Here is a 13,608-nt window from a genome sequence, read left to right as displayed (position 1 = left end):
AAAAAAAAAAAAAAAAAAAAAAAAAAAAAAAAAAATTCACGTAAACTATTACTTATTATTAGCGATCTTCCCCAAAACATCAGAGCAATTTTGACATTTTAAGATGCTGTTTAAGAATAACAATATGAAAGTAAACGATAAGTATCGGCTGCTGTCATGTTTGCTAAGAAAATACTCTTGGCAAATAAAATACAGATGGAAAAAAATAGTTGTACGCAGCTGTGTACGAGAGTGCATCAATCCTTTCCTTCTTAAACAGGGTCTCATGTATTCCAGGCTAGCCTCAAACCCAATACAGTGAAGATGACTTTGAACTTCTGATCTGCCTACCTCCACCACCATCCCCTACTGCTGGGAATGTAATAGCATACCCGGTGTGGGGAATCAAACCCAAGGTTTGGGACGTGCTAGGCAAACGCTCTACCAAGTCAGCTACATCCCAGCCCTGGATCCAGTTATTTAGCATATCAGCAGGCACTAGATGTTCTTCTGGATACATGCACATACTGTACACCTGCACATGCATGACTGTAAGCCATTTTAAAAGGTCAGACAGCATCTCACTATGATATCCATTTCTGCTGTCATCATCTAGAAAACAGAGTCTTTGTCATACATCACATTCCCTTTGTTTAATGGCTTCCTTACCTGAAGTGCTAAGAATACAACACAAGGCCCCAAGCAAGCACTCCACCTGAGCTATAGCCCCTGGTGTTACCTTTGTACCCAAGGTAGGAGATGAGGCTGGGGGCTCAACAGGTAAGGAGCAGGGGGAATGCCTACGGTAGTATGTTTAGTTGTGTTCTACTGTTTTGTTGAACTGGTACAGTACCTGAAAATCACATTTCCTGCCCGGTCTGCTTTCCAAGCTTTCACCAGAGCAAAATCTCCTGTGATGGCTTCCTCCAAAATGAAGTGCTGACCGTTAAACTCCCTCACCTGCAGGAGACAAGCGCTGTCAGGTATTTGTGCAGGATGCCCATGCCTGTGCTCTGAAGAAGCACACTCGGGGAACCGACCGACGCCTAGCGACAATGGCTTCTTCAGGGAAAGGAATCTCAAGAGGCTTCTCCAGTAGCAAAATAGTCCAGGGAGGCTTCAGGAAGAGAATGTGCTCACAGGTCCCACAATACGTGCAAGTGTGTTTACATCCGAGAAACTCAAACCTCCACCAAGTGTGTCCATATCCATTTGACTGTGTGCCTTGGTTACCTTTCAGACAATGGAATATGTCCCTTTCCTTCTACACCCCTCCAAATTAAAATGTGGAAGTTACACGAAACGGCTTACCTATTGTCTCTCTTTAACTGTGATCTATAATTAATGCTGAGAGAATCAATGATCACAATAAGGTAAACTAGTTAAAAAAGAACTGGAATGTCTCCCTACTGTGCGCACCGGGTAAGCCTCCTTGTATTAACATCTTCATTGGCCTGCTTTGATGGATTTTCTTCACATAAAATCTCTTTATATTTGCATGTGCTCAAAGGAAAATCTTGATTTCCGTGCTACTATAAATGCTCGTTTTTTTAAGTGCTGGTTTTTAATGAACTGCACATTTCCTGTCATTAGTGATATAACACAATGCTATTGATTTAAAAAAAAAAATGTACTGCCTTTTTGGGAGGAAATATAAAAACCAGACTCGCATTTCCCATTATGTCCTTCCTGTCTTCTCCCCTTGGAGATTTGCCTCTGGGAATTCTAGAGAGAACTGAAACAGCGCCCGGAGAGAACTGGATCTGTTGTGCACAAATACAGTCCTGTGAAGGCAGAACTCCAACCGCATTCCTCCTGTGCCCTCTAGTGGAAAACAGACTGTATGCGTTTTCTAGAAACTTCCAACCCAGCGTTAAGGTCCAATTACTTTCTGCTTTGCTTTGTTTGTGGGGGAAATGATGATTTTGAACTTGGAGTTTCATATACTCCATCACTGAGGTTCCAGCCTTACTTTTAAACCTTCAAACAGATTATTTCGTAAAGGAAAGTTTCTCCAAAGATATCCCAATTTCTAACTAGAAAATATGAGCTATGAAAACCACCAATGAAGCCGGGCAGTGGTGCATGCCTTTAATCCCAGCACTTGGGAGGCAGAGGCAGGCGGATTTCTGTGTTTAAGGCCAACCTGGTCTACAGAATGAGTTCCAGGACAGCCAGAGCTACACAGAGAAGCCCTGTCTCGAAAAAAACTGCACATCGACATATACAGTTATTTTAAAGGTGTATGTATTTCAGAAGTCATCACTGTGAACGTCAATGATGAGGTGGGTAGTGGCACATGATTACAATCCAAGCCCTTGAGAGGCAGAGGCAAGAGGACTGTTGGGAGATCAAGAGAAGCCTGGGCTTATGGGGCTTCAAAACCTCCAGAACAAAGCTTTCACAAAAAGGAAGCAAATGAAAAATCCTCTGGTGATGAAGGCTGAGACAGAAAACACAAGTCTTTTCTAAGCGCATTACCTGTTCTAACATTCAAAGAGGGAAACTACTAGCTTTACCAAGCTTACTGCTGTGCTCACCCAAACGGTGTGTTTGACCTCCAGTTCATCTTTAGGTTCTTCTAGAACTCACTCCAATTAGATGTTTGCCAGCGACCTTGTGTCTGCACACTACTGCTCGGTTCTAGTCATCCTTCTTCCCTTGACCCAGCTGCTCCCTTTTTATTTTTCAGATCACCTCTGGACCTCCCTCCCCATCTTCCTCCACAGCTCTTCCTCTTCCGCATGGCCACTAACTGTTAAAGAGGGGCTCTCCATCCACACAGTGGTCCAAGACACTGTGTAGCCCTGAGGGTTTGAATGCCTACATGCACACCATGCCTCCTGTTCTGTAAATTTTCTGACCAGAGTCGCCACACGCTTCCTCTTGAGTCTCCTGAACTTAAGTATACCTCTTCCCCAACAGACTGAGGTCTTTGTTTACCCCATGTCTTGCCATCTCAATAAGCAGCAATCTTGTTTCCTGTCCTCTCTGTCACATGTGGTGGCTCTACCATCAACATCTAACCTAATTCTAATCACTTTGCACAAAGTCTACTTCACCACCTTATGCCAGCCACTGTCCATTCCCACCAGGACCAATGCACGGCCTCCCAACTTGGGCCTCCATAAAACTTACCACCCAATAGCGAGAGTGATCTTTACAAGATGTAACTTAGAACACAACACACTCGTACACATTTCACTAGCTTCTGACCACAGCAAATGAACTCTAAGCTCTGTGAGCAGACAATAGACAGAACCAAGATTGAGGTCAGAGACTGAGGGAGGCAGGGATAGAGAGAAAGAGACAAACGGATACACACACAGAGAGGTCAGAGAGACAGAGAGCGATTTTTATATAAAGTTATAAAGTTACTAAATTCACGCACCAGGCACAAAAGAAAAGTTCGAAAAGATTCTAGCCTCCCACAGTCTCTTGGGGTATGTTAATGTTACATTTTCTAATAAACTATCAGAATATTAACCAGGACTGGGCAGTGGTGGCGCACGCCTATAATCCCAGCACTTGGGAGGCAGAGGCAGGTGGATTTCTGAGTTCGAGGCCAACCTGGTCTACAGAGTGAATTCCAGGACAGCCAGGGCTACACAGAGAAACCCTGTCTTAAAAAAAAACAAAAAAACAAAAAAAACAGAATATTAACCCAATTTTTCAGGGTACTTTTATCATGTGTTCCTAAGCTTCATTTTCCTTAGGTTCCTGAGGTTGATTTTTTTGTTTGTTTGTTTCTTCTATCAAGAAACTTTTTAACCTAATTTGGCAGTGAAAAAGCAAATTGAATATAAAAAAATACTTGAATTAAAGCTTGAATCAATATGGGTGACTCCCAAAAAAAGAAGCAAAACTCCAGATGGAAGACAAAGTTGGAGACAAACATCAGGCAGTAAGGGGCTTGATCATTGACCTCCTGTCTCCCCAGAACAGCAACAGAGCCAGCAGCACTACATTCCCAGTACTGGTGGGCATCCCTTCATTTACTAGTTCATCTCCCTAGAGGTGGAGCCCAGCATTGCTGCATCCGCCTCTAGCAACTCTCTTCATTGAGCCAAGACAAAGAGAATGGAAAGACATTTTTAAATTCAAAATAATGTATTCATTTGTGTTTTTTTTTAATTGCTTCAAATCTAACTATGTCAAATACTCTCTCTAGATGTCTACTGTTGTCTAATATGACTAATATTGCTCACTTTAAAGTACTCATCCTACCCCACAGTATAAATCAGCACAGGCCAGTCAATAAAAAGCTGAGCTTATGTCTAAGATACAGAATATGGAATGGATCCTTTGAATTCTCTATTCCATTATATAATTATAACTGTGCCTGTTTTACAAGCTTTCAGATAAACTTAAGATTTCTTCTGTTGTTTTATTTTCTTTCAGTCATGTTAGGAAATCTGATCACAAGAGCTTAAAGCAATATACAGTAAACAACTGCTGGGGTTTTTTTCTTTTAATAAAAACATAATGATCAATGGTAAATGTTCTCACTTTTGTTAAAGCCTTTTGGAAAGTCAATTAACTAACCCTAATTAGTATACATAGACTATAGCTTTCTTCAAAAAGCTATAAATAATTGTATAAATGTATAAATAATATATAAATAATTATATACTATGTATGTATAAATAATTCATTCTCTTATTCTAATTTATTCTAGTTTTTCTCTGTGGTTTAAGTATGAGCAGACACCCCAGTTTAACTACAAGTCTCACCTTTTTGAAAGTAAATGACTGTTTGTCTCACTAAGGTTGCTATCAAATGAGCCCACACCGAATCTCTTGGGGAAATTAGTTTCGTAGCATCACGTGGGTGGGGAGTTTCTTACCTCTCGTGGCTTGCTGGCAATGGCAACGCTGCCATCTTTGTTATATTTGATGGGTGATCCTCCCTCTTGTACCAGGGTCCCATACCCTGTGCTGGTGTAGAAGGCAGGGACTCCAGCCCCACCTGCACGGATCCTCTCTGCAAGGGTGCCCTAGGAATGAACAACCAACAACCGTGAGAAACCCACAAAGCGCACTTCGGACAGGGAGCACAGGCACTGTTAGATGTGGTTCCCATCTGTTAGTTTGTGGCCCACCAACCTGCAAAGTGTGTAGCAATGTCCATGCTCATGAATCCCCAAACTGAGGCATCAATTAAAAGACAATAACCATTCCATTCTCAACCCACGTTCAAATGTAACTGTACATTTGTCAGGTTGTGCTTTCGGTCTCCAGCTCTACCCAGACATTGGTCTCTAAGTGACTACTTGAATATTTTGAAATCAAACTTTAAACTTAATTATGTAAATTTAGCTCTGTATTTTTAATTGCTAAATTTTCTTTTACCATGTATCACATGCAAGTATAAACTAAATATTTTTTTAATTAGTAGCAACAAGTATGCCAGAAGGGAAATATTTGCAATTTATTTATTTATTTATTTATTTATTTATTTATTTATACTTATTCACTTTACATCCTGCGCACTGCCTCTTCCCACTCACCTCATCTCACAATCCTTCTCCCATCTCCCTTCCTCCTCTGAGTGAGTAGTACCTCCCCCTGGATATCTCCCTACCCTGGCATATCAAGTCTCTGCAAGGCTAGGAGCATCCTCTCCCACTGAGGCCAGACAAGGCAGCCCAGCTAGAACATATCCCATGTACAGAGAACAGCTTTTAGGATAGCACCCACTCCAGTTGTTCAGGACCCACATGAAGACTAAGCTGCACCTCCTCCATATGAGTGGCGAGACCTAGGTCCAGCCCGTGTATATTCTTTGGTTGGTGATTCAAAGTCTGAGAGTCCCAAGGTTAGTTGACTCTGTTGGTCTTCCTGTGGAATTTCCACTCCCTGTGGGGCCCACAATCCTTCCTCCTATTTTTCCATAAGAGCCTCCAAGTTCCATTCACTGTTTGACTGTGGATGTCTGCACCTGTCTGAGTCAGCTGCTGGGTGGAGCCTCTCAGAGGACAGCCATGCTAGACTCCTGTTTGCAATCATAACAGAGTATCATTAATAATGTCAAGGATTGGTGCTTGCTGATGGGATGAATCTCAAGTTGCTCTGGTTATTCGTTGGCCATTCCCTCAGTCTCTGTTCCATCCCCCATCCCTGCATCTCTTGTAGACAGGATATATTTTAGGTCGAAAGTTTTGTGGGTAGTTGACTCTGTTGGTCTTCCTGTGGAATTTCTACTCCCTGTGGGGCCCATAATCCTTCCTCCTATTTTTCCATAAGAGCCCCCAAGTTCCATTCACTGTTTGATCACCCTAGTGATCCATTGGCGTTCTTGCCTGGCTACAGGAGGTAAACTCTTCAAGTTCTATATCCCCAATGCTGTGAGTCACAGCTAAGTCACCCCCATTGATTCTTGGGTGCCTCTCTCATCCTAGGTCTGTCTTGTGCTGGAGATGCACCCCCGATTCCCACCCTGTCAGTTACAGATTGCCATTCATTTTCATGGCATCTGGTTATCCCTCCTGCCCCTCCCCACATCTGAACCTGAACACCCCCATTCCCCTCCCCATCTCCTTTCCCACCCAGTTCCCTCCCTCCATCTGTCTCTTATGACTATTTTATTTCCCCTTTCTAAGTGACATCCAAGCATTGTGCCATGCTTGTGTGTCTTCCTTTTTGTTTAGCTTCTTTGGGTCTGTGGAGTGTAGCATGTGTATCCTAATGTTATGGCTAATATCCACTTTTAAGTGAATACCTACCATGCATTTCTTTTTGGGATTGTGTCACTGTCTTAGTTAGGGTTTAACCACTATGAACAGACACCGTGACCAAGGCAACTCTTATAAGGATAACATTTAATTGGGACTGGCTTATAGGCTGAGAGGTTCAGTCCATCATCATCAAGGCAGGAGCAGGGTAGAGTCCAGGCAGGCATGGTATAGGAGGAGCTGTTCTACATCTACATGGTGTAAGAAGGTTCTACATATTCATCTGAAGGCTGCTAGAAGAAGACCATCTTCCAGGTTGCTTGGATGAGTGTCTTAAAGCCCAAGCCCAGTAGCACACCTACTACAATAATGCCACACCTCCAAATACTGCCACTCCCCTGGCCAAGCATATTCAAACCACAAGTTACCTCACTTAAGATGTTATTCTCAAGATCCATCCATTGGCCTGCAAAGTACATGATGTCTTTGTTTTTAATAGCTGAATAGTATTGAATTGTGTAAATGTATCACATTTTCTTTATCCATTTGGGACATCTAGGTTGTTTCTAGTTTTTGGCTAGTAAAAACAAAGCTGCTATGAACATAATTGAGCAAGAGTCTTTGTGGGATTGTGAAGCATCTTTGGGATATATGTCCAGGAGTGATATAGCTGGGTCTTGAGAGAGACCTATTTTCAGTTTTCTAAAAAACTGCCAAATTGATTTCCAAAGTGGTTGTACAAGTTTGGACTCCCACCAGCAATGGAGGAGTATTCCACTTGCTCCACATCCTCTCCAGCATGTGCTAGCTCTTGAGGTTTTTATCTTTGCCATTCCAATAGGTATAAGATAGAACCTCAGAGTTGTTTTGATTTGCATTTCCCTGATGACTAAGGACTTCTAACAGTTCTTTAAGTGCCTCTCAGACATCTGCGATTCCTCTGTTGAGAATTGTCTGTTTAGCTCTGTGCCCCATTTTTAAATTAGGTTATTTGGGTTGTTGGTGTCTAACATCTTGAGTTCTTTATATATTTTGGATATTAGCCCTCTGTCAGATATAGGGTTGGTAAGGATCCTTTCTCAATCTGGGAGCTGCTGGGTTTGTCCTATTAAGAGTGTTCTTTGCCTTACAGAAGCTTTGTAGTTTCATGAGCTCTCATTTATCAATTGTTGATCTTAGAGCCTGAGTTATCTGCGTTCTGTTCAGGAAATTGTCTCCTTTACCAATGTGTTAAGGCTATTTCTCATTTTCTCATCTATGAACTTTAGTGTATCCTGTTTTATGTTGAGGTCTTTGATCCACTTGGACTTGAGTTTTGTGCAGGGTGATAAGTATGGATCTACTATCAATCTTCTACATGAGGACATCCAGTTAGACCAGCACCGTTTGGTGAAGATGCTCTTTTTTTCCATTGTATGGTTTTGGCATCTTTATCAAAAATCAAGTATCCATGGGTGTGTGGGTTTATTTCTGGGTATTTAATTCGATTCCATTGATCAACGTGTCTGTTTCTGTACCAGTACCACACAGTTTTTATCACTGCTGCTCTGTACTACAGCTCTGAACTTGAGTTCAGGGATGGTGACAATATTTGTGATTTTGACACCCAGCAGGCTAAGGTGGGAAGATTGCCATGGGTTTAAAGACAGCCTGGGTTACATAACAAGTACTAGACCAAACCAGGCTATATAACAGGACTATGGGACTATGTATCTAACAAAAAGTTCAAATTTACTTTAAAATTCATTTTACATCACTTTCATAAATGTTTTATTTATAAAGTTATCAAAGAAAGAAAAATCCAAAGCCAAGCAAAACCTGGCATATGGGTAAACTGGCTGTTAAAAGCTGAGTTGGAACAGTAAGATGTTACACCAGGTAAACGAGTTTGCCACCTGAGATGCTATGAATGAGAAGGGTCCCCATAAGCCCCCATAGGTTCTGAGGTGGTTTGAACAGGAATGGCCCCCATAGACTCCTGGGTTTGTATGCTTGGCCCATAAGTAGTGGTGCTATTAGGAGGTGAAGTCTATGTCACTTTGGAGGTAAACTTTGAGGACTCCTGTGCTCAAGCTATACCCAGTGTGACATACAGTCTCCTTCTGCTGGCTAGGGATCAAAATGTAGAACCCTCAACTCCTCCAGTATCATGTCATGCCATCACTGTCATCCTTCCTGCCATGAGGATAATAGACTAACCCTCTGAAACTGTAAGCCAGCCCTAATTAAATCTTTTCGTTATAAGAGCTGCTGCAGTTATGGTGCCTCTTCAAAGCAATGAAACCCTAAGATAGACTCACATATGAATGTTTGGTTCCCCAGTGGTGGAACTGTTTTAGAAGGATCATGGGGTTTGGCCTTGTTGGAAGAGGTGTGTCACTGGGGATGGGCTTTGCAGTTTCAAAAGAGCATGTCATACTCAGTGAGCTCTCTCTGACTCCTACTTGAGGATAAGAATATAAGCTCTCAGCTACTTCTGCAGTGCCATGCCTGTCTGCCTGTTGCCATGGTCCCCACCATGATGGTCATGGACTCTGACCCTCTGCAACCAAGCATCCTAAATTAAAGATTTTTTTTTATATAAGTTGCCCTGGTCCTAGTATTTTGTCATTGCAATAGAAAAGTAAGTAAGATAATACACAAGCTTACCAACCTGAATACAATCCTCAGAACCCACAGTGGAAGGAGAGAAGCAATTCCTGAAAGTGCCCTCTGACGACCACTGGTGTAGCATGGCATGAACATGCCTGCACATATGCATGTACATGCGCATGTGCATGCACATACACACACATAAATAATAATGATGGTGATGATAATAATAATAAATGTATATATACATATTTTAAATTTCATAAAACACTAGGAGGTCTTAGAGCTTTGTTTCACAATAGAAACAGGCACGGGTGATGTTTCTTTGCATCTCCTTCTGATGGGAGACCCTCCCTCTCCCAGAGACAGATGACTTCAAACTGATTCCCTAGCTCTCCCCCATCCCCAGCTGACTTGCCAGGTTTCACGTAGGATCCTAACTCTCGCTTTAAATATGTCCTGAATCTCTCTCATACTGAAAACACTTCTGGGGTGCTACTACCCTATGCTTACTAGACAGCCGATTGGCTAGTCAGAAGTCAGAATTGACATCGCTATCAATGACGCTGTTTACACTATCCCAGCCTGAGAATTCTGTACTCACTGGGGCTTTTAAATGCTTAACAAAGGACCTAATAGTAAGAATCTCAGCTACTGAGTCATCAGAGTCTGTAGGTAACTCTGAAGCAAAAGGGACATGGGAAGTCATATTCCTCAGCTAACTTGTCCCTGTTCCACCAAATAGACGCACGACTCTATTTTGCCTTGTATTTTAAACCAATAATATCCAAAAAAAACATTAAATCATTAAAACAGTCATAATACCCCTCATTTTAAAATATTTTTTTCTGCTTGCCCTTCCCAAACATGCTTCCCCATCTCTCTGCCCACTGCTCAAGCGCCTGAAAGGAGAGTATGTCTGAAGACAAAACCCTGTGGGTGCCATTTTGCTTCCCCCAAAAGAAAGACAGTCCTTACCACTTATCAGGGCTTCTCCCCTCCTCCCCCCCCCAGCCCTGAAGCTGCAGAGGAGGATGAAAGAGAGGCCTGGTGCACCACTCGGTTGAGGAAGGAAACACTATCTTTTTGTAGTTTAAAGAAAAACACTTTAGTAAGTAGTAAGGAAGTTCCTCTCCCATCTACGCATCTTCTGACAAAACGGAGATAAAGCAAAGGAGTAAAGGTTCATGTTCAGTCACTACACAACCTCACCATGTGGCATCTTCACCTTCAATGCAAAAGCTATACTGGATGCTCTGGACCTCTGATGTTGAAACTCCAGCCTTCAATGTACAGAGAGATATTTAAGATAGAGACAATTCACCCTCTGACATGCTTCACGCTTCTGACATGAGTGAGCAAGATTTGACCGTTCAAAAGTTTCCAGGCCGGGTGCTGGTGGCACACACCTTTAATCCCAGCACTTGGAAGGTAGAGGCAGGCGGATTTCTGAGATCAAGGCCAGCCTGGTTTACAGAATGAGTTCCAAGACAGCCAGGGCTATACAGAGAAATCCTGTCTCAAAATAACAAACAAACAACAACAAAAAAATGTTTCCAACCCTGATATTCATAAAATCTGACTTTTAGAACAATCTCAGACATTTCAGGAAGTCCTTTTGTTTGCCTCTGGCTTGATGGACATTGTATTGTCATATTAAAAATTGTACCAGCAGCTTGTATACTTTCTTCTTAGAAGTACCTAATCTTCCACAGATCTGGAAAACATTAATCCTCCAAGACCAACAGAAGTGACCTGAACACAAAATTTCTTAGTTTGCCCACATACCATCTTTCTGTCTCAAACAACAACAAAAATGTAAGAATGAAATAAGGAAGTTTTTTTATAAACTGGTACTGTGAAACAACAGCAGAGAGATTCCCTTACCTGAGGTGTCAGCTCTACTTCTAATTCACCAGATAAGAACTGTCGCTCAAATTCTGCATTTTCTCCCACATATGAGGAGATCATGCGTTTTATCTGCTTGGATCGAAGTAAAAGGCCCAGGCCAAAGTTGTCAACCCTAAATGGAAAGAAAGGGAGTTGATAACCAAGAGACCATATGACAGAACATTGTTAGCATGTGTTGTTCTGTTGTTGTTGTAGTTTAAAGATGTGAAATTTTAATACTTTGGAGGAAAAGAAATCTAGGAAATTCTATTGACATTTTCCTTCTACCCCTCACTACTGCAAGACCATCACAAGGCCACTCACTTTTCTTCTTTTACAGGCAGGGAGAGTAAAGCTTAAAAGGCTGACAGAGATCCCAGCTCCTGGGAGACGGACACAGGTGGAGCTCTAGGTTGAGGCCAGCCTGGTCTACATAGTGAGTTCCAGGTCAGCCAGCTCTATGCATTAAAATGCGATCTCAAATCCCCCTCCTCAAGATCTCAGAGAGTAAAAGACAGAGATAACACTGTCCAGCCCACATTCATCCTACAGCTCCAGGCCACACATGCTTATTCTTTCTTCTGCTGCAAAGTGGTCTTGAGATGGAACCCAAGCACAGATGCTTTGAAAACATCCCAAATCACTGCAGAGGCCCTCTGTGTTCAGTGGGAAGGTACAGGTACCAATCACTGAAGAGGCTCTCTGTGTTCAGTGGGAAGGTACAGGTATCAATCACTGCAGAGACCCTCTGTGTTCAGTGGGAAGGGACAGGTACCAATCACTGCAGAGGCTCTCTGTGTTCAGCGGGAAGGTACAGGTATCTTTATTAAGATAAAGATGAGCACACTCATTGAAATATGACCCAAATTGTATATAAGTCTAAGAACATTTTTCCTATATCATAGACATTTTACCTGACACATACTTGAATGTTCTCAGTCCTCTCAAATGAAAAGACTGAAGGTAGCAAAATGAATCCTATGTTTCTTTCAATACATATATTTTGGTGTAATATTGTAAAGAACTCAGTTTTTTTCTTAGATATGGAGCAAATACTATATCTCCCGATGTATATATTTCTTCTTTATTTCTATTATATTTTCAAAGAAAAAAATGTACCTACATTTTAAAGCACATTTCCTATGATAAGATAGACTAATTACTTACTGGGAGATTGCCCCTTTCAGGTCAGTTTCCCTCCCTACTCAAAGGTTTTAAAAGTTTGTTAGCCAACTATATAGGTCGGTTTGTCTGTCCAAGACAGTCTCACTAATAATCTAAATCAGTCTGGAACATAAGACCCTCCTACCTCCACCTCGCCTACGACAAAGAGGGAAGTTGGCAGGTCTGTGGCTTCTCCTCTCTCCAATCTTCCCCTAAGTATGGAAGACAGTAAGCAAACCCCTACCCAGATAGTATCCTACTTTGAAAACTTCTTTAAAGTTACAGTGGAAACAGCTTTATGGTTAATAATATACTTGTCCACTAGAGGGCGCCAGATATCAGAGATCCTGTCTTCCCAGTGAGAAGTTTTCTGTTCTTTCTTTCCTCTGGTTTTCTTTCTCCTTCATCCTCCTTCTCTTTTTTCCACACCCTTCCTCAGGTGTTTGCCTCTAACCTGCTCCTAGGGCCCAATCCCTGCTTGACATGAGCAATTCCCCTCCAGACTTAGCTTCTTTCAGCAGCCTGGCCCAGCAGAGCTCAGGGCAGCTCCCTCCTAGAGATGGGGAGAATGCAAACTGGAGAAGTGATCTTCAACTCTCTACGCACTAAATCTGTCTCCACAACCTGTTTAGACATCAGGCCATCTCTCGCTCCCTGCTCCACCTGGCACCATCTTTACCTGGATGCCAGGGCAACCTCATCTGCTCCTGCTTCTGTCCCTACAATCCACTTTGAACATGGCAGACAAATAACACCTTATAAAACACAGGAGTAGAACAGGCCACCATCTGCTCGAAGTCCTGGAAAGGTAAAGCAAAGTGCTCTAGAGCAGCAGGCGAGGCACACTAATTGCTGCCTTTTTTGTCTCTGACCTCATTTCTTCTGGGCTATTCTTCTGTCACTTCTCTGACTCTCTGTTGTCCTTTCAGCTCCCCAAGCCCTGCCAGAAATGCTTCCCTAAGGGCCTTTGCCTGTCTCTAGAACTATTCTCTGCATGGCTCCTCCCTCACATCCTTCAAGTGTGGACTCAGAGGTGACCTTAGTGTCACCCCGATTACGCCACCGATCGCTGATGCCACTGATGGCTGATAGCGGCCTCTCTATTCAGAGGTTATCAATTCTCTTCCTTACTCTGTTTCTTTTTTTACCCCATGGTACAAAACTTTCCAATGTTTCAGAAAAGTTGCCCATTTTTATGTTGACTATCTATTGTCTCTTTCCCAAATAGAACAGAAGGTCTGTAACAGGTCATACCCTGCTGTTTCTTTAGATGATTATGGTGGTGGTGGTGGAGGTGGTGGTGGTGGTGG

At 42.4% G+C, this 13,608-nt stretch overlaps 1 protein-coding gene across 1 annotated transcript in view; it reads right to left on the bottom strand.

Moving 5' to 3' along the window:
* Oxct1 (3-oxoacid CoA-transferase 1) overlaps positions 1–13,608 on the bottom strand; it is a 133,999-nt gene that overhangs the window by 101,750 nt on the left and 18,641 nt on the right. Inside the window, exons 4-6 of the mRNA XM_031360532.1 lie at positions 11,132–11,267; positions 4,826–4,975; positions 833–939 (exon numbers count right to left, since the gene is read on the bottom strand). Of these exons, the coding sequence (XP_031216392.1) occupies positions 833–939; positions 4,826–4,975; positions 11,132–11,267 (393 nt within the window). The remainder of the gene's footprint in view (positions 1–832; positions 940–4,825; positions 4,976–11,131; positions 11,268–13,608) is intronic.

This window comes from Mastomys coucha, unplaced genomic scaffold (assembly GCF_008632895.1).
Source record: "Mastomys coucha isolate ucsf_1 unplaced genomic scaffold, UCSF_Mcou_1 pScaffold8, whole genome shotgun sequence".
Lineage (NCBI taxonomy): Eukaryota > Metazoa > Chordata > Mammalia > Rodentia > Muridae > Mastomys > Mastomys coucha.
The sequence above is the reverse complement of the archived record's forward strand: the minus strand, read 5'-3'. Positions and strand labels throughout refer to the sequence as shown.